This window comes from Aphelocoma coerulescens, chromosome 1A (assembly GCF_041296385.1).
Source record: "Aphelocoma coerulescens isolate FSJ_1873_10779 chromosome 1A, UR_Acoe_1.0, whole genome shotgun sequence".
In the NCBI taxonomy this organism is placed as follows: domain Eukaryota; kingdom Metazoa; phylum Chordata; class Aves; order Passeriformes; family Corvidae; genus Aphelocoma; species Aphelocoma coerulescens.
The window spans coordinates 61,272,774-61,295,272 of record NC_091014.1 but is presented as its reverse complement, the minus strand read 5'-3'; the positions used below and the strand labels follow the sequence as shown (position 1 = coordinate 61,295,272).

General features: G+C 39.4%; 1 protein-coding gene across 17 annotated transcripts in view; it reads right to left on the bottom strand.

Moving 5' to 3' along the window:
• Positions 1-22,499, bottom strand: part of BICD1 (BICD cargo adaptor 1) — a 171,356-nt gene that overhangs the window by 83,555 nt on the left and 65,302 nt on the right. For all 17 annotated transcript variants that reach the window (XM_069003109.1, XM_069003093.1, XM_069003111.1 and 14 more), the window contains one exon: positions 1,312-1,524. In XM_069003109.1, coding sequence (XP_068859210.1) covers positions 1,312-1,524 — 213 coding nt within the window. The remainder of the gene's footprint in view (positions 1-1,311; positions 1,525-22,499) is intronic.

Here is a 22,499-nt window from a genome sequence, read left to right as displayed (position 1 = left end):
AAGGAAACGAGGACAATCAATATTCCAGGGACAACAGGTACCAAAACTGCCTCCTGAACAAATACAGATCAATAACCATGAGAGAAAATGGAAGGGAGATTTGCATTTGAAGGAATCCCAAGGAGACCCCAGAGGAACAGAATCGAGTACAAAGACAAACGCGTATTTTCTCTAACTTGGTTGTTCATTTGTGGCTGAACCTCAAGTCAAAAGGACCTGTGAGCTAAACCAAACAGGTAGGCATGTCAACAGCTGCTTGTCTGCCACCAAGATGACTTCAGGATAGGATTTTAGGACAAGCAGATCAAAAATAATTAAAAATGTATTTGATTTTCTTTTGTTAACCACTGCAACAGCAACTACAATCACATATTTTAATTGGAATATGTGAACAAATGGCATGGATGTACTTCTTCCTGAAATCTGATCTGTATTATGGGCAAGCCCAGTACAACCATTAAGCAAGAATGTTCAAGGAGAGTAAAGGACTCAGTTCCAGGGATACCCTGTTCCAGGACTTTCTGTAGGCTAAAAGGATGCCATTCCATTCAACTACAGAAAACATGGTAATCATTAATATTAACAAATTAATGCATTGAATAATCACTTTCCAGAATCACATAGGAAATAGCTCCTCCAGCAGCTGGGCAGGGGAGAGAATCCCTACGGTCTAAGCATTCCTGGGGAATGCAGGGAAGATGTGGGCTCATTTCCAAGTGCTGCCTTCCCCTGCATGCAGTAGTTCTGCTACATTCTGTAACTTCCAGATTCCAAGGGGGAAAAGGCAATTTATTAATTGTTACTAAATTCTCCATCAAACTTATTGAACGTCTCATATGGTCAGTAACTACATTTGACTTCCTTACTGTTACCCATTTTCTAGATAAAAACATGTATTTTAATTTTGCTTTACAGCAGAAGAAAACCAGTGAAAGCCTAATTTAATTCTAGGCAGTCCCAAATACCTGAAAAATTATGTAAATGCTGGGAAAGAGAAGAGCTGCCTGAATGCCAGAAGCGTGCAGAAAATGTGTTTATGTAAAATTCAGTACTACAAAATACAATGCAAAATGTTAAGGCTGCTTAGGAAATTATAGCTTCTTGAATTGGATTTTATTATATTTGTAAGGTGGTACTGTATAAAAGCAACAAAAGTTATACTTCCTTCTTTCTAAATTGTAGCCTTCTCAGGCCATGTGGTTTCTGGGAAGATCACAGGCTGGGAGGTGAGAATTTTTACTTCCTGTAAATATTTTCTTTACTCAGAGCTGTGTTATCCATGACACCCTAAGGAAATTCAGCCCCATTTACCTCTTTCAAGTCTTGGACAATAGCAGTGAGCCTCTCATTCTCTGCCTGAACGTTGGTGACCACAGCCCTGCTCTGCTTGAGCTCATTCTGCATCTCCAAAATCTTCCCAAGGTAATAGGCTTCCTTTGATGCAGACTCCTGGAGAAGAGTCTCTTCCCGTGTTTCGCCATCTTCGGCCACTTTGCGGTGAACAGAGAAGGACTGGCCAAAAGCCTGCAAGGGGAAAACAGCACAGTAAAAACCTACTGAAGCCCTAGAACAATCATCAACAGTAACGAGCAGCTGCACAGCCAGCAGGGATGGGACAGATCTGCAAACCCCAAACCCTGACCAAATAAACGCTGCCTTAGCAGCGTCCCAGCAGCTGAAACGAAGCATCTTGAGGCTGCTCCCGTTTGCAGTAGGGATTTATGGTCCCCAGCCAGCCAGCCTCCACTGAGATCAAGATGGTGCTCTGCTAACTGGCCATTAACTAACACCAGTGTTTAACTCTCCTGCACAAGGCCAGCCCATAATTCATAAACTCCTTTCTTCTCTCACAAAATAAACGTTCAATGCTTGTTTTGCTTTAAAGGGCATAAATAGCTGACAAATCTTTCTGAATTGCTTTCCATTTCCAACAATCTTTTCTTACAGGAGCTGATCTCCTGGTAGGCAAAAATGTTCCTAGAACCTGGAAGAAAGATAAATGAGCTGAGTACCAAGAAGTGGCCATCTACACCTCTGGGATGATTTATTAAAATATGAATATCAATCTAGTATGGACATCCAACTGAGACAGACAAAGGCTCTCTAACGGTTTAGGGTTAGAAAGTGTATATTTATTTGGCGCCAGGCAGTGCGTGGGATAGCTCCCTAAGACACAGGGCCCCAATCCAAGCAAGCACATAGCTTTTATTTACAAGAATTATGAATATCCAAAATACAAATGCATATTCATAACATTAACACCTCCCATTCTCCGCTTCGTATGGAAATGAGCTTTAATGTCATTAAGCATGCCTAGTGTGTGCTCTAAATTGAGTTGGTGGTCTCGAATTGGGTCAGTGGTCCCAGATAAACGAAGTAAGCTCATCTCCCTCATTTTGACCTTTTCCACCTTTCTGAACTTTAACAATCCTAATTACTTCAGTGACCTCCAAATTTCCTCTTGTGTGACTTTTGAATAGGCTCTCACAGAGGGAGGAAATTGGTGATTGTCCTTGTTCCCTAGACCAGCTTATCAATGTTTCTGTTCCTCGTTCTAAGCACAGCTAAACAAACAATACAAATGACAAATAATCAGTTATTTAGTAATCAATTACTAACCTCTTGAAAACCATTTCAGGTCCAGCTCTCTTAACTATTTTAATTAACTCTAGCTGGGCCCAAATTCCTTCTTATTCTAACTAATTTCAACACAGCTAGCCTATAACTAAAATCTTTGTTTCTTTTAAATCTGTGTTTCAGGGATGCTAAACACACAGTGTGTCAGCTCCTTTATTTCCTTTGTACTCAGTGTTTTCTGCTTCTGCTAAATAGTTAACTGTTTGATAAGCATCTAAATATAGAGAATTTTCAGTGATTGTCTTCTTGTTACTGGCTTACACTGATCAATTTAATAAGACAGTATTTCTCAGTGACAATTTCTGATGTTATTTTGACAGCTCTGGAGCAACCTGGAAGAAAGCAAAGTACAAGCCATGATAGTAGACGTGATGAGATGGAGATATCATTTAACTATGAAAAACTGAGGGGAAAACCCAGCAATACTATAATATAAAAAATAATACAATAAAATAATAGACACACAAAAAGAAAATAAAAATAGCAATAAAATAATATATAAAATAAAAGCAAAACCTGATTTAAGTGTATTACCTTTTAAAAAAAAAAAGACAGTTGAAAATGACATGACCTAATTCTGGAGAAAGACAAAAGAAGGCTTATAATGTTAAGAGTATTTAGCCTAACACAGGCAGAAGTTCTCTCATATATCTTAAAGTGAACACATCTGAAAGATGACAATTTTTATTTTTTTCTCCTAATACATGAGAAAAAGATTTGAGTCATGGTAACATGCTATTTCAGTGAAAAATTATCCCTAAAAGCCTCATTTCTACCCAGTTCTATAAAACCACAAAGCACAGCACACATTTGTACCCATTGTAAGGTGTGGCATCCTTTGCCTCCCTATTGATAAGACTTGCCAGATTAAATCCATTGTCCCATTGCTGCTATTTATAGCCTTTCAGAACACGTTCTAAGCTTTACTGGCACTAGAACTGAAGCAGCCCCTTAGAAACTTCAAAGTAAAACTCTCTTCAAAAACTTCTCTCAGCTTTTAAGTCTACTTCACTTGGAGAATCCTGTGAACTCAGCATTAAAAGATTCTAAAAATATTCAATAATGTATTAACCCAGCTGTCTTCTCAAAAAGCTGTAAGTTACTGAAATAGCAAGTGTCAGCAACTTGCCAAATAGGATTTTCCAAATAACAAGAAATTCAATTTAATGAAACTGTTAGGCACGGATATCTGCGAATCGAAGACAACTGTTTCAGGAACACTGCTAATAAATTATCTTACTCTACATACTTACATTCAACGGCTCACTGTTCCTAGGTTGAGACTGAGCAAAAAGCACCAGTCCAATAAAGACCCTACAAGAGAAATGTAAAGGCCACTTCTCCAGGGGCAAAATCAAAACACAGCAGAAGAGCAGGTAGGACTTGCAGGGATGGAGAAGCTCATGAACAAATGTTACCTGGAGCCCTCTCCCCCAGAGAACTACAGCTAAATACCAGTACACAGTGATGACAGCCTTCCAGATGCACTCCAGATTTTCCTGAACTGTACACTGAAGGTGCATTTTTAGCATATGTGATGTTTGAGAACAGCTATGAATACAGATTTTGGGGAGGGTGCATAGTATAGCAGAAAACTACTGTGTACTTCATATTTCCTTGTACCTATGACTACAGAAAACACATAAGCTTTTCTTTTCCTTATGAAACCGAATTTGAACATTACTGTATCACAGAATGGGTCAGGCTGGAAGGGACCACAGTGGCTCATCTGGTCCAACCCCCCTACTCAAGCAGGGTCATCCCTGAGCCCATGGCACAGGATTGCATCCAGAAGGTTCTTGAGCATCTTCAGTGAGGGAGACTCCATAAACCCTGAGCAATTTGTCCCAGTGCTCAGTCACCTGTACAGTAAAAGAGTTCTTCCTCATTTCTTTGATGGCCAAGCCACCATGTACCAGCTTTAGCCTGTCCCAGCTCACACATATCATAATATTTAATTTCTTTTTTAAACTGCTATCAAGATCTTCAAAATCAGGGGAAGGAAAGCAAGCAATCACAGTCCACTTTCCATATTGACAGTAATCATGCGGATCAATGCAACAAGGAGACGAACATGAAATACCTTTTAATTATAAGCAAACAAAAAGTTCTGCTTCACTATTTCTTAGTCTGTACAGAACATCAAAAAGTTTAAACTTCCCAGACATGCCCACTTAAAGTCTTCCATGAGACTGATCACTTTTCAATTAAGCCACATATCAATACTTTTCAGCTGGTAGTCAAATATTTGTTCTATTTGTTCTATGTTTAAATAATTTGCTTAATACATTTACTTATCTATAAAACCTTATAACCTTGCTATGATGTGAAATACTTCAAGTAACTGTGCTCATGTGAGAAGGTGACTACCCGGACTGCAAGTTAAAGGAAGTTCACTTGCATTTGGGGCAAGTGTTGGATACAAACTGGTTTGCTGAATAGATTTTATGGTACTGTATATGAGGGAATAACAGCTTGCTATGGAAGCCTGACTGGAGAAACAGCTTTCCTTTGACATGACATGACACTGAGGGAGAGGAAGAACTATGCAAATGATCCCTGAATTCACCATTGAATAAGATCTTGGTATTTTCACCAAATCATAGAATGGTCTCAAGTATTCTGAATAGGTGCTGTACTATATTGTGCAGATGTATTAGTTAATTACTCTGTTTTTTCCAGCATGGTGCTGCTGTGTTTGGTGGGACTCCTCATTAAAACCACTTAGAAATCACTACTGGTCCCTTGGTGGCTCTTGGTTTCAGTAATCACAGTGTGGGGCTTTCCTGACAAAGTACATCATCTTCCAGATTCAAGTTTGGACTCAGAAGGGGCTGTGTAGCCCTTCAGGGCTTCTCTTTCCTTGAGAAGCATGCTCCCAGAGTAGGCACAACAGCTTAAATCATCTACAAATACTGAGGCAAGTTTACTGCTTTGACAAAGCCTGTCCTAACAGAGACCAGTCAGATTTTCACCTTACACTGGTCCCATCAATTCTCTCAAGATTTTGCATGAAAGGATGCTCTTGATTGAGTTAGAAGATACTTTTTTTTATAAATTGGCTGTAAAAGTCAAGTAACAAGACACCATTAAACTATATATAAATATATATATAAGTATATATATATAAATATATCCTGAGACCTCAGAATTGTATAACACTACAATGATTTTTTTACAGGCATCTTAAAATTTGAACTTCGAGAGCAATAAAATACTGATCACTATTTGAGGTCACGATAAAGGATGGTAAAAGTGGGTGCACACAAGGAAGAGGTCAATTCAATCACACAGAAAGGTGCAACTTTGGAGGAAAAAAGCCATTTACTGCTGAACTCTAAACAACCCCAGATGGAAATTCCAGTGTCACAAGCAAACAAGCATTGACAAAAATACTGCTGGAAACAAAATGGGCACAGATTTGCAAAAGAACAATAGAAAAATATGACTGTTCCAGACATGTCATATTTATATGATAAATACAAACAGCAATAGAAAGCTAATGTGCAGTGACAAAAAATGATGTCTATAACAAAAATTATATTTAGCACTTCAAGAAAGAAAGGAAAAAGCGAAGCTGGATTTCTAATTCAGGTGTAGAAAGCAGCACACATGCAAAAGATCAATTAAAAACATAACTAGGTAATGAAGGCTGCTATTTCTGAATTTCAATTTTTATTTTTACTAATCACCTCCTGGGGATGGAATTCTGAAGCACTTCACAGAAATTCAGTCTTCTAGTCTGCAATGATTAATAAGCAATAAAACATGACCTGACTGCTATCAGGACAAGCAGGCAGCCTACCTTTATGGCTTTGACACAATGTAGTTTTTTCTGATGCATAATGCAACAGCATTGAATAGTTCAAATGATTACCTATTTGAGCTGCTAGCTTGCTGCAAGCAGAATGTATTATGTATTAGTTACCTCCACATTCATAGCACAAAATCAGGAAAAAAACAGCCTGCATTATCCAAAAGGGTAGGATATTTCCTAATCAAATGTCAGTATGGCATCACAGATGGAAATCTTTGCTAGGAATGTGACAGGTTAATGTCAGGGACAGGCCTTATTTTGCTGCACAGCTTGAATGCCCATTTATCACCAAATATTCCTTTAGTCACTTGCAATTCTGTGTCTCTCAGAAAAGATTTATTTTTCAAGCTTACTACATACTTTTTTCCCCACCAAAATTAATTAACAAAAGCTCAGGGTTCTTAGAAATTTTTCTGCTAAGAAGCAATCAGTGGCAGACAGAGGTCTGTGAGGAAATCCCCTCTAGGCAAGGCTGAGCAGAGGAGCAGCAGCTGAGCAGGGTCTACACCTTCCCTCAAAATCATTTGGCACAAAACTGCCTCCTCCATAACTTGTGATGTGGCACTGAGTCTAAATTCAACATGTTTCTTGGCAGTGCAATAGCAAAAAGTACCCGTGCAGAGGCAATTGATGGGCTCCAGGCATATTACATCTGCTTTCTTAAAACCTGGGAAAGCTTTTGGCCTTTAAATTTTGTCATAGTGTAGACTAAATCCTTATGCAGCTGGCATGCAGCTCCTCTCACGTTCATTTAAGATGGCTGAGACAGGTCAAGAGTTTCCTTTTGGAAGCCAACGCTGAAGTGATTACAGCCTTCAAATGCAAATACTTGGCATATTGCAATCAAAACACAGGCAGATGCATGCCTAATGATGACAGAAGAAAAAAATTAATAGGCATTGTGAGGATAGTGCATGTGAGATGGACAGCCCTCACAGGGAAGCAGATTGAAAACTCAAAAACAGATTGAGAACACAGCCTGAATCAGCATGGGCTTAGAGGCAAGAAAACTAGATCATGAACTTCTGGGTTGACAGGCTAGCTGGAAACAGCTGATTGTCTGATTCCTCCTGTGTTCAGCAAAGCAGGAGACTGAACTCTTCTGCAGAGGCAGAAGATTGAGCATCTTTCTATCTCATCACCAATTTAGCTTTCAGCTCAGAACAACAAACAAGGTCCCTACACTTAACAGTCCCTCAAGTCAAAAGGAATGAGATAATTTATCAAAATTCCATTGTACCTAAGCAACTGGCTAAGCACCGGTCATTTCAAAATTTCCAGACTCAACATGATCAGTTTTATGCTCTATGGAACACAAGATGAATAGGATTTTTGTGTGCTTGAGTTTTATTTTCTTCATGTAACAACATACCTTTTACTTCATATACTCCATCTTGCAGAAAAAAAAGGTTAAATGTTTTGCAGTCAAGTATGAAGCAAGCTAACAAACTGGGGGTTCCTTATTTGTTCTCATGCATGCAGTCTGCCTTTTGAAAATGGTGAAAATTAAACTTTAAATAGCAGGGTTTTTTTCAGTTCATGCTACAGATACTTGAGGAAGCTGTTCCTCAACTTCCCATTTGAAAAACGTAGAGGACAGCATCTGCTACTCAGTGAAAAGGATGTTAGGACAGATCCATTCATGATCTGAAATAAAATATACTATAGTTATGACAGGACAAGAGGACATAGCCCCAAGCTGTGCCAGGGAGGTTCAGACTGGACATCAAGAAGAATTTCTTCATTGAAAGGGTGGTCAGGCATTGGAACAGGCTGTCCAGGGAGGTGATGGAATCACCATCCCTGGAAGTGTTTAAGAAATGATTAGACATGGCACTCATGCTATGGTGGCGTTGGGTCAAAGTTTAGACTCGACCTTAGAGAGCTTCTCCAACCTTAACGATTCTATGAGCACAGTAGAGGCAACTGAGAAATCCATAAAGGGTACTTGAAGAAGCTATTTTATTACCACCTAAAGGCAAAAAGCATTTAGCTTTATTTCCAAGCACCAGCTTACTTAATTCAACTCTCTTCAATAAAAATGCAAATGCTGGTGCAATGATAAAGTCACATAGGTCAATATCTACGTGAGAGATTTCACTTGCAAAAGGGACTTGAAAGCCAAGGTGATGGAGGTTTTACCTATGCCAGAATTGCTGAGGAAATCAGATACACAGAAAACATAACTAATCCTGAGTCTATTTACCGATGTAGAGCAGTAGGACAAAAGTCAACAATTCACAGGCTTTTCCCCAAGGAACATTTGGATAAAAGTGTGAACAATGTGGATGCTTCTGTTTGCTCTCAGTGGATCCCTTCAGTGTCTACAGTCCTCTTGAAATTCATATATTAGATGCTAATCAGCAAAGCTTTCAGAAAACAGAGAAATTTATATTCAGCTCAGCCACAGACCCGCCATGCTTCTGCAGTCCCAGTACAGAGCCTGCTGATTTCCATCAATATGTGTGAGGCCTCAGGCAACCACTCTGCCTTTTTAGAAATAAGGAACAAAACCACTCCTAAATGCGATGGTTAGGAAATATTTGTAGACAAGAAGAAAGCACTACCATGAAAGTGAACATTCTATGCCAACCTCCATTGTTCATCTGCAATCCAGCAAAAGGGGGAGTGAATAAGAATTTCCATTTAATTGCCTTTAACTGCATTCTAGATGGGGATTTCAGTTCCCCAGCCCTGAGCATTCCCTCCAGGCACAGAAAACACAAGAATAGGGAAGCTTGTAACAAAGAGCACCACTTATCTACAGCACAACTAATTAGTTTCATGCTGGTAATTTTAAAGCAGCTCTGTTCAAGATTCCTATGGCCAATAATTAAATTATTTCTATAAACAAAATAATTCACACCTTTTTAATGAAACATAAGGTGGTTTACAATTTTCCACAAATTACTATCAGAACAACAGCCAACTATTACAAAATTTCAATTAAAACCAATAGAAGCATTACCAGAACAAGCACGTAAGACTGTCAGAGATTTTTAAACTTTTTTTTTAAACAAAATGTGCCTGAAGGCAGAGACAAAACCAGCCTTCCATAGAGGCCCTATTACATTTGTGTTAAGCACCAAAATCTCATTTTTACAAAGACTTGGGGTTTTTTTTTTTTTGCTTTTCTAAGTGATTTTCTTCTCTTTTTCTAACTATGAAATGGCTGAAATAATTGAAATTCTATCTCCTGTGCTTGCTTGAATAAAGCTGCAAAGAATAAATGCCAAAATCCAGTTCTTTAAGAGTTGCCAGCCTGCTGGGATATTATAGTTATTTCACATTAGCTCCCCATATGCAAATTCACATTCCACAGTCAGAGCACATTTATAGAACATTTTAGGAGTGGTCTAAGCAAAGTCATGTTGGTAGTGAATAATAAAAACAACCCATTGCTTATTGAATCACCTGAAAGCTTTAAATTAGCTGGGCCTCACTTTATGAGGCCTTCTGGGATTTGGTCTCAAATTCAGAAAGAAATGGTATTCTTCTGCTGCAAAACACTTAGCTGTATTTACATATATCCTAAAAGCCACAGCACATTTATTTAGATTCTTTTCTTTTAATATTTCTTACTGTTTTCTTTCAATTAAAGAGAAAATAAGGTCCCTTCCAAACCAAACCACTCCATGAGTCCATTAAAAAAAACCAAAACCCAGATATCAAAACTGGATTCTGAGTATAGGGTAAGTGGTGGTATTTTTGCTAAGCAGCAAAATTAAGGATTTACTTCCCCAAGAACAGGAAGCTCCTCCCCTTGAACAAGAAAATAAATAATATTGTTACCATCTTGTCTTCAAAGCACTGTAACATGTCACTCTCAGGCAGAAGCTTATGCTCAGAATAATTCTTTGTCATTTAAACAAAAGAAATTAGAAGCTACAGTGGGCATTTCCGCTCTCCGCATTTTCACAGAGGAGGACAAAAAGCCCTATCTCCTTTAAGGTAGTTTTGAAACCCGCAGGAAAGGTCTCAGATAATCAAAGCAGCACTATATTATCCTTGGAGTGACACTTAGAGACAAGCATAAAGACTTGCTCTGCTCTTCTTTGTGCTCCTCAATCTTTCTCAAAACAAGCCCTTACATCTTGTCTTTCTCAGTGAGTCGCCAAGTAGATGGGAAGAGAACTGACTACAATCAGCATATGCAGAGGTAAACACTGACATCCCAATCCTCATAAATGCTATTTTTTCCCAGAAATTTGCAATCCCATTTGAACCTTTTCATGAACATCTAAAGAGGTTGATTTCTATAGTTTTTGTACATGAAATGGGAGAATAGAGAGGGGGTACTATTTAGGGCTCATTGTCATAACAGCCCAGTGAAACAAGCAGCCCTGGAAGAGCAGAAGTCAGGAAAGCAAAGTGAATTTCAAGGGTGTCTGAAAGGTTCCATAGAGAAGAGAAGGAGGAACTGGGTTCTTTGTTCAGCACAAGTAGCATAGGTCAAGAAAAGGGAGACCTACTTGCAGTCTTTACTGAAGGGGGATAGAGAAGAGAGTCAGACCCTTTTCAGCAGTGCACAGGAAAAGGGCAGGATCCAAGGTCACAATCTGAAACCAAAGAAATTCACACAAAACAAAGGAAAATCCACCCTGAGAGTGGCATGGCAGCAAAATAAGTGCCCAGAGTGGCTGTGTACCCTCCATCCTTGGAGACTTTCAAAAGTTGCGTAGGACAAGACCCTGAACATCACTTAACTTTGAACTTCCGTCAGGGGACGGATAAGATCATCTTCAGGAACCTCTTGTAAACTAAATTCTATTGTTTTCCAGGGAGCAACTCTGTGCAGGAAGGACTGGTAGACACTACACTTCTCATGGGCCATACAGTTGAAAGACCTATGAGTCATGTTGGCCATTTTCTTAGCTGTCTTCAACACCAGCCTGAAATTGAAGATGACCAAATGCAAGACAAATATGGTTTTACTGTAATAAATTAATTATTTAAATGGAGCATACAGAGACGTGAAGTTTTAATGCCAAGAGCACAAAGGGACCTTGAGCTTTACCTGTTTGTGACACCAGCACTCTCAACCAGTTTCATTGTAGCACTCATACAAATCAGAGACATCAGAGAAATCAGAGATCTAAGCCAAAGTCATAGTAACAAGGCAAGATGAGGCTTAGGCCTACAGAAATCAGAGCAGAAAAAGGTCTTCCAAAATAAGAATTTCATTAACAACTATTCTTACAGAATACATGTTTTCTGTATATCCCACTAAAGTAATCCTGCTCATTAAATTTAAAGCCTTAATTTGCCTGGCTACACTTATACTCATATTCTCTGCAGTTCTTTATGTGAATTGCCAGCACAGCAGTTCTGATCACTCCAGAGGTGACTAATAAGAATAAACTCTCTCCTTGTGAACACACGTGACTCGCTTAATGTCAGCATGTGGCAACCAGAGTTGTGTTTAGCGTGTACCATGGACAATGGAATGCAGGGAAAGACCTCCACATTCCAGTTCCTGGAATTCCAGGAGCTGGAATATAAGCTAGCAGGGGGCTTCACACATTAACTTTTAGAACAATTTTTTTAACCAAAGGTTTGAAAGGAGAAAGATTATTCAGAGATGGCTGCTGCTTCAGGCATTTATAGAAACTCCTAAAAATTTCAATTGGAAAAATCTCTAAATAAAAGCATGCCCTTCAGAACAAGAGACCAAAATTACAGACCTCTCACTTATTTTCAAAGGAAGGTTTAACCAGAGTGCTGCCAGCCACAGACTTACCATGGGGAACTTTATGCTTCCATTGGCATTGATCAGTGCAGGGCACACAACTGTTTCACAGAATGCTCTTGCAGCTGGGTGCTCACTGCAAGGGCTGGATAATCTCATGCCTCTAGAGCAAGTGAGATTTTAAGGTATATGCTGGTACTGATAATTGTGTTCCAGCAGCAATAGCTTGCCTACTCAACACCCCAAAAAAAGTGAGACTCAAAGAATGGGATTTCCATAAACTGTCCCAATGTAATCTTCAGAGTGCTTTAATTCATTTTGCATAGGCTAGGAAGAAAAAACACCAAACAAACCCGGAACACCCCAAAAAAAACCCTGCCCATTTATCCAGCCAAAGCAGAGACAGGGATAAAAGGAACTCAGTGTACACTACTGACCAGAAGATCTATTCAGGAGGAGAGAGGGACGTGTCTGACACAGGAGTTTGCATGAGTAGGTAGATGCCCTGGCACTCCTCCAAGCACTACTGCATCCACACCACGTGTTTCTGTCTCAAGCTAACCCAACAACAAATTGAAGAAGGCAGACTACACCCCATGCTGTGCATTTATACACCTACTTGTCCAAGCGCAGCAGGGCTCCAGACTGATCCCATTTGTCACCCCAACACAAGCAAAAGGCAGTAGTCCAACAAAAGATTTGGCTTTGTAAGCAAGAAATGTGCAACCCAAACCATGTGTCCAGACACAGCTCTCCCAGTGCTTTTGCCCAAGGGCTCAGGTGTCCCTATACCACTTGCCTTTTCCTGCATGAACTCAGAGGAACTTAGCTGCAAAAATGATAGGATTTGAAAACTGCACACAAAACAATGAGACCCGGAATCACAGGCAACATCCAGGGTTGCAGGCATGTTTATAGGATGGACCTGTCTTAGCTCAACCAAAATTTTAAGTAGTTCCCAGCCTTGTTCCCTGACAGTGTTAAATACATAATACTGCCTGATGATGAGAACTCCCATTTGTGAAATACATTGTCTCCCAGTAAGCAATTTGCAAAGGATAACAAGTTTAAGAGGATAATATTCTTTTGCTTTGTCAGCAGCTTTGTCTCAGGGTGACCGATCTTCCAGACTGTAAGATAACTGCAGAAGCCTATGCAAATTGAGCATCCATGGCTTATCTAGTTCTACTGAGAAAGTAACCAGACATTTCATTGGCTTCAGTGAAGCCCAGAATTTACCCTTGGGTATTTATTTCTAGATGACATACTGTATTCTGGCTCCTGATTCACTATATTTGCTCACGTGAAAGTTGCCAGCAAATTACGAACCATTTAAACAACAAACTTTTCAAAATCAGCAAAACCTGTCAATCTGAGCTCTTTCAGTAAGAGCCTTATTTTCACAGAGGCTTTCAAACTACTTCACCAGCATCATCAGGACTTTCCCTCTAGAAAACCTCGCTTTTTACAGCAGCCGTTTTCATGGAATAGGAAGTCTTCTCTCCTCCCTTGACAGCCATCCCCGGGAGCACGGCCGGTGGCCTGCAGAGCAGAGCATCAGCAGCACAGACAGGAGAACACCTCAGTCAGCAGCCAGAGAGGGAGGGCTTAGCTGGCTGGCTGAATGTGTCGCGGCGCCGGATGCGGGAGCTGTCCCTTTCTTTGGCAGAAAGGAAGCTTTCACACATCTCTGAACTCGGTACTTAGCAAACTGTCACGGAACGCACTGCAGCACGAGCTGATGGCCATTTGCACAGTCACAACAGCGGAATGCAAATATCAACGCTTCCTACAAATGTAGGTGAACGATTTCCTGCTTTTGTAAAGAGATTTAAAGCAAAGCTATTAATATCAGTGCCAATGAAGTACAAAAAAACCGTATTTATACATGTCTGCACATGTGCTCACCCGCACAACACAAGAAACAGCAGAACAGGGGTTAAAAGGAATGGTAGCAGTTATTTGCTAGAGTAACATACATGTGATTTCATGTAAAAGCAAAGGAAGAACAAACTGACCCAAAGATAAGGGGTCAAGATAATTAAGAACAGGAGTGGAGCCATAAAATATCCAGACAAAGGAAAAGACAACTGTGAAATTCACTCTTCTGGAGGAATGAAACGAAATATGATGCACAATATCAAAACCACCGTCTACTCCTAATGCACAAAGCCAGTTTGGCATTCCCAGTCAGTAAGACACGTTAAGGACCCAATATGCCCTGTCCCATATCACGCAAATGTTCCTGATGTGACCACCTGTGCACACATGCATGTCTTAGTTCTTGAGAATGAGAATGTATAAGAGTGTGACAGAATGAAATCTGCAAAAAAAGGAGTGTAGGTAGGTATAAAGTCAGACATCTGATTCATTCTGTAAAATTAGCACCACCTACACACTCCATACGGTCTCTAGAAGTACAAATGGTTTGCCTCAATTGGGATATGAGGGGTTTTTTTAGGAAAAACATATATACCTCTCTAACATTAAACACCCACTGTAAGACTTCTTCATACTACTGGAACTACACTGGCTCCCTGGGCAGGTGAGTAACACAGCGAGTACTTTGTTGAGAGCATACCTCACAATTCACAAGTTTGAGTTCATCCTCCAGTGGTGTAGTGAGTGGTGAAGCTGGAAAACTGTGGTCTGGAGTCAGTGACCCACACCCTTTCTTCCTTCTCACCTTTGTGTTCCCAGCAGCACATCACACCAGCCTGCCAGGGCAGCCTAACCACCACCCCTGCTCCTGTGCACACGTGCCTCAGATACTGCATGGCTGCTCCACTCTGTATTATAAGGAGAGTATACAAAATCAGCGTGTATATGTACAACATATACTCAGTTGTAAGAATATGTCTGCACCATCTTGTCCTTGAAATATTATGTGCACCTGTACAAGAACTATCATTTTATTGATAGGAGATAGTGGAGCACATCATCCAGCAGACTACTCAAAGCAAAGCTCATCTTCCACACTTGACCACTGTCAGTGACTGATGAACAGGTGTTATGAACAAGACACTTTAAGAAATCCAGGTGAACAGAAAGACTCACCATGGATAGAAGGGACACAGGATGGTCTGTGCCATCCTGGGCTCACCCAATGCCATAGCAGGCAGGGTCCCAGCATCAGGAAGGATGCAAGATTGTTATTATTTACTATAATTCCCATCTGTCATTGGATAATTTAAATACCCAATGGCTGTTTATATTCCTTACTTGGATCCCAAAAGAACCAGGATCACCTCAGCACAAAACAAGCTGGAAGAAATTTCCATTTATTGTAAGCCTCTCATACTCTGCCTTATGAAACACTTCCATTGCTGAAAAAGCATTTTTTAATCTACATTTGCAATTTATACTGTATCATATTTGATGATTCTTTAGATGAAAAAACACTAGTACAACATGACACCTGACAGGGATGCAGCTTGCTATAGGGATGCTCATTTTCAATTCATTGCTTTACAGACAAAGAGCCTTTTGAGAGTGTCAGACAAATCCACATTGGGAAGGTATGGCAGTTAATTGAAGTATTTTACATTGGAAGGGGACAAAGAGCTCCCTATAGACTTGCACTTTGAGGCTATTCCTGAGAGATTTGATGGTTTCTTTTCTGTTTGTCTTAAACTTGAACCTCTGAACTGCAGCACTGTCTAGGAGTTAATTTGTAGGGAACACATATCATTAGAAAAAGAAGCACTAAGTGAAAATACACAGTGTCATCAAACAACACATTTCTTTTGTAATTCATAGATGCTCCACGGAGTCAAAACATAGTTGCAACAACCTTTACTGCTGGGAATCTGTAAGCCAGACTTTTAGAAACAGTGGTAACTTCATATAAAACCTGTGCAGAGATGACATTTTAGTCAAACTTCACTGCTTAGCATGGCTTAGAAGGAAAAAATCAGGGAAAGAAGAATGCAATGAACTATTTTTCATAAATTTCTAGTATAATGTTACCATACATTTCTGCTCTAATGCAGATGTAAAAGGCTTTCCACATGGAGAACTCAGACTTACAGTGCTAGAGTTCTGAAAAGAAATTGATTAGGACAAAAAGAAAAAAAATTAACTGAATGCATCATGACTGCTGCTTATGACAGAAACAGCACAAAGACACTGTGCTGTGTATTTACATGCACATACACCTAATTGCACACCAGTGCTGGTGATTTCACAACACTCCAAGATGGAGATTGATTTATTGCCAGGTGACAAATTGCTTGCACCTGGTGGGTTAATGCAACAATCATTTTGCAAGATCATTAGCCTATGGAACCATACAATCAAAACTATGATAAACATTAACCAAGGAGTAAGAAACTACACTTCATTGATCTAAAGACCCACAAATTAATGCACTACACCAGTTATGCCAACCTTTCTCCTAATTTGGAAAGTAGCTCTGAGTTCATGGGGTAGTCAAAGTATAATTCCAGAGTCGCCAACCACCGGGAACTACTGGAGGAATCCCTAGGAAAAGGGGACTCGTGCCAGTGGGAGGAAGTATATGCTAATGACTCTGGGGAAATGGTTATCAAAAGAATGTTTCTTCTGGGAAAACCTATGAACATGTATGTAAAAAATAATAGAGGAACAGGAGCCTTTTCTGAACTCAGCATGCACAATATTACAGAGGAAATATTCCCTCGTGCATCCAGCACTGAATAAAGAATTCCTGCTTCTTAATGCTACACTGGTGTTGAGGAGTTCTTTTTACCAATTCTTGATAACAATTTTTTTTTATTTAGAAGACTGCCCAAAACTCCTAAACTGCTTTGAAAATAGCATCTCATTGGGGTTTTTTTAAGGTTACTCAATCCATTTTTAAGTAACACGCTCCAAGTAAATTCATGCAGGTCTATTTGGCAGGAGCACCTTACAGCTCAGCTGGACCAGCACTGCCCTCTCACAGCTGAGAAACACAGGCACATGATGAAACTGTGCCCAGAGACATCAGAGGAACAGTAACAAAGGGGAGAGAAATCAAGGATCCAAAACCTCATCAGAGCCATGTCTAGGGTAAAGCCCAGCACATATGCTAATGACAAAGACAGTAATGGAAAAAGGGCCAAAAAAAGAAATAATCATGTGTGTAACAGAAGATATTTGAATTCCTGCCTTTAAAAATTCTTCCAGATAATACCTGGTATGCTGCAATTTATGACACTAAAACTCATGTAGACACATGTAAGACTCAAATTGAACACATACTAGGTTTATCAAGCTATGCTCAGAAAAAAAAACAAAAACAAACCAAACCATCATTTGGGGGAATTAAAAGAAGAGCAAAATGTTCAAGTGTTTAAAATACCTGACTTCTTGGAAATACAAACAATCGAGACAGCTCTGCTGTCGTAGCAGTATATTTATTATGAGGCTAGTCCCAATGGGTGAAAAGGTTAAATGTCTGAGCCACTGTGAGAATTACAGGAGGCAGGAAACTATTTCATTAGATCCCAAGATAATCATGTTTCATTGCTGACCCTGGCAATGCAGCACAGAATACAAATATTAGAATGACAGCACACAGCAACCCTCACTGACTGACAAAGAATAGGTGTATTTGGGAAAAAAACAGGGATTTGAGCTTTTAACTTCAGTGAAATATCAGAGAGGAAGGTCTGGGGTTTTGTTAAAGTCAGAATAAGAAGACAACATTTTCTGTAGAAACACAATAACACCATTTGTTGAACGCTCTGATGGTCTGGGCTTCTCAGGACAAAAACACTGAGAATCACAGAAAAAGTGGCAAGATTTCATCTTGTGATACTATCACAAAATTTGCTTCAGACTGAGATTTTGTGCTCAACATAGAGCAAGATTTTATATGTCCCATGCTATGCAGAAAATTAGACCAAACTGTTTTAACAATTATTAAAAACTGAATGATTCTCAGTTGTAACTTGCATTGCTGAACACATTTCCTACATGAAAGATTTCAAATGGCAGCATGGAAAAGTGCATTTCTAATTAAAAAGTAATTTATTAGCCTTCTTTTAAAGGGGTCACCAATGACAGCAATCATGTTTAGCAACACTAATTTCTTGCTGTGGAAGAAGGTAAATTAAATACCTGGGAACATGTTACTCATTTGATCTCTCTAAGAAACAGCAGCACTGCACATTAATTACCAGCCTGTTTCATCAGGGATCTGACCAAGTCCCTTAAATCAACTGAAGTGGTTGCTGAGGTCCTGTGACTGGCCACCTTCTTTGTCCACCACAACTGAAAGAAACCCAAACTTTTCAACTGCGTTGTGACTACCACTGTGTGAGAGAGGGGATTAAAAAAAAAAAAACCACCAAAATCAAAGAAACAAATAAAGAAAAGCACATTATTCATTTCTGCTTTGATAGAAGTACCTAGTTATAAACTTTTGCTTTCACTGTTTCCCTGTAAGGTAGTTGGAAACACTCAAGTGATCTACATGATTCAGTGCTACAGAATTACGCAGGGGGTGGTAACCTGACCAGTAACACTCAGCAAACACAGATTGAAAGGTCTCCATCCTTCCTCCTGTTGTCTCAGAAAAAGGGCAAGATAAAGTCTGAGTTAGAAGCACAGCCACAGAAGTTGAAGGAAATTGAAAGAGCTAGAACAAAAACACCCAGTGTGCATCACATCTTGCAGGACTTTGTCTTACAGCATACAGTGCATGCTCTCCCCACACACCACTGAAACAGAAATAACCCAAATGCAAAAACTTTGTGGCAGAGCATATTACTAAATACAGAGAGCCAGGGATCATGAGCAAAGCAGAAATGAGCAAATTATTACTGAAATAAAATTAGCTGCCAATCAAGTTAGAACTGTACCAAACTTCGTTAAGCATTTAAGCAGGGAGACATGGGTGATTTGCAATGGAGGGGTAAAATACAGAACAAAATCAAATTGCTCAAGGAACCAGAATAATAGATGACAGGGTCAGGCTCAATTCAGAAATGCAAGCTAATCCAATAACTAAAAATGAGCTAATAAGATGGACTTGATGAGTCCTGCACTGCTTTAAAGGCTTTGCTATATTATTAGGATTGCCTTAATGCTATACATCCCTCAGATCTCACCTTTTCTTACTGCTCTTCACAAAAAAGTGACTGCTGGGAACTGTAGCAGCATTTGTGCTCAAGAGCAAGAGAGAACATAATTAAAATGAAGACGGCTTCAAAGTAACAGTGGAAGAAGGATGAAGTCATCTTTTAAAGGTGACCATTACCCCAGCAGACATAAGGAGCTCTCTTGTGTGATCTTACAGATAATTTCTGAAAGATTGAAACATTTTACAGGAAGACTGAGATGAACTTCCACATGCTTTTTTAAAAAGGTTGAAGAAGAACCTGTTCAAGTGATAATCTATTACAGTGAAGGCCTAGAGACTGAAGCAAAATTCATGGATGAAGAGGAAACCAAAATAAAAATATGTAGATTAACCTGCCTTAAAATTATGGGCATGTCCTTAAATGATTCCAGAAACAGAAACACTGGATAACATCTGGCAATAACGAGAGGGATGGGGAGAAGATACAGCTAAGATAAGAAACCGGAGCTTTGGTGAAGAGTCTCAGTGAAAACTAAGAGCCGTGAAATATCTAAGGTATTATGGTTACAGGCCAAAAAACTCCCACAAACCTTTATGATCAAATTAGGATAGCAGTAATGTACCAAAGGGGATGAGAAGGACTACAGAGACAGAAGATGTAGATCATGAGCGCATGGGAAGGTCCTGGTGTCACGGCTACTAAAGGGGAAAAAAAAAAAAACACCAACAGGTAATTAGCAAGGGAAAAGACCATTGTATGTTCAAAGAAAGACAGATTCAAAGGAGCACAACAAGCCATCCCAAGCAGATTATTTTTAAGGGACAATATTTTGGTGCTGATTTAGCTAACAGATGTCTATGAAAGAGGTTAGGGAGAACTACATTTCTGTGATTTACTCAAATTCGGCAATAGTGCCCAACCCAAAAGAAACAGAAAGCTGCGAGTATCCAAGTGAATGTACTTGTAACTGGTCAAGCCCCACAGTGCCAGATATTTAACAGGAGCTGGAGGGACTGCAGTTTATTAGAGAAAGCAGCACAGGCAGCAGCCCTGCACCAGATAGCTCTGCAGTCTGGTCAGTGCTGCAGCAGGCAGGAGATAGAATCCTAAATACACAGAATAGTCCCAAATCCAACAGAACAAGCCCTAAAAACCTTTCCACTTCACAAACAGCTTCACTTGCAACTAAATCACCATGATGACATTAGTCAAACATAAGCTTTTAAATTCAACAGAAAAAAATTACTACGAAATTTTATTGCCTGTATTTAACTGCAAATTGAGAAAATTAATGCAACAGTCTGTTCCAGCTTTCAGATTTCTTCTTCTCTGAGCGTTCCTGGCCTTTTAAAAACATATCTGAATAAAGCTCATTATCCTTCCTCTTGTCATAAATTTAACATTGGAGAACCTACACTGGTAACTACTGAGTTGATTCCAGTTAACTGAGAGTCGCAGTTCAATATCACAATTATTCTGACACTGACGCTATCCTCAAAAGCCTATCTTTTAGCTGAGATATTAAGATAATTCAACAGTAAAGAATGCTTTCCATGTAGAAATCAGTTATCATCCATGAGTTTCACAGAAAAGAGTTAAAAATTAGACAGGAGTTACAAGTCAGGCAAAAAAGAAACAAGAAACTATATTGTGAAGGCAGGAAAACTTCCTATGTGACCACACTCATTTTGCATCACCTCTCTGGATGCATCAGTCCTCTCCACTACTCGACTAAGTTAATTATTCATTAACTAACAAAAATTCTTCTTCCTCCTCAGATAGCTGAAACTTAGAGATACCACTTCAGTATGAATAAATAATAACATATTGACAGGAATACGGTGTTCATACAGTCAGGAGGATGGTGGAGATAGATCAATGCTCAATTTATACACCAAGAAGATACCACAGCAGTCAGGGCTTTATACACCACCACATCATTTTGATAATGGTTTTCAATACTGAAGACAATACCCAACATTTTTCAAAGAGTAGCAAGTATCTACATTTATGTGCCTCAAAGGCCTTTGAATTTTAAAAGCCAAGCAGTCAGTGCTTTCTAAACATCGAGTCCCCTGGAAGGTAGTTTCAAACTGGGCACTCATAAGTAATTCATTGCTGTTGTTATTTTGGAAGCTTCCTGGAAAGGTTAACACCAGTTAGTATTTCCCCTCAAAAAATGGAGCAGAAACCCTTCCCTATCTAGGACACTTCATACTTTTAAATGCAAGAAACATACTAACCTTTCAGTTTGAAGAGCATGGAGTCTGGGATCTGGTAAAGGGAAAGAATCCAAATCCCTTCCCCACACTCATTTTGACAATCTGTGGCTATGTACACATTTCCTTAGTTCTCAAAAGAGGTGATACTATTATCATACTTGGATTTTGTTGTTCAAACTATCAAACAGGATATGGCAGTGTTAATGTTTTCAACCTGCTTGCTTAATTTGCTGTGGAACTTCTGTTAAGGGCAGTCCCAAAACAGAAGTTTTTAGCCTGTTTTTAACTAGACACATGCTGCAAGCATTATTAATGGCAGCAACAGCAAATTACAAATCTTTACACTCTACAGGAATAGTTATATGCTCTTTTTAAGTAAGATGGCAAAAAATCTTTTTGCTTAAAATAAGCCAGCAACTGTACATTCTCTCTGACTACAAAAAAATCTTACTTTGTAAGTAGTTTGTGTGTGTACAAGTCATCAGTCGATGCTGCAATTGTGCATTTTTACTGACTTTTCAAAATGCTTCAGAAAGTCCACATAAATCTTTGAGGGTAAATCACATATTAAGAACGACAGAAATCCTGTTGTGATTCTCTGTTGAAACAGTTGAGGTCCCAGTAGGCAAAAAAACCCCACCAGTAAAATGATACAGCCAATTTTAATGCTGCTGAAATAGCCTCACAATTTGCAGAAAATACCCCTGGTTTTCCCCCAAAGTACTGTGGATGTCATCTGCAACTATTACTCAAACCATAAGGGTTAGCACATTTCTGTACACAGAACTTAAATTGGCAAACTCCTACTATAGAGAGCAGTTCTGAGATAAACTAATTAGATTTTAAGCTGCTAAAACACTGACAGCAAGTGATGGCCTGGCTGCTTGCCCTATTATTTCTGCTGAAGCAGAAAGAAACTCTTATGTTAATAACAGTACATTACTAGAAGTGTTTTAAGATAAGACACTACCTGCAATAAGGAGGTCCCATTAGAGCAATCTCAAAGCGCTTTACAAAGGTCCCTGAAAGATCAGCAGATAACAGTGTGTGTTAAAAGCCAGCACTGGTGACATTCATTCAGTTTA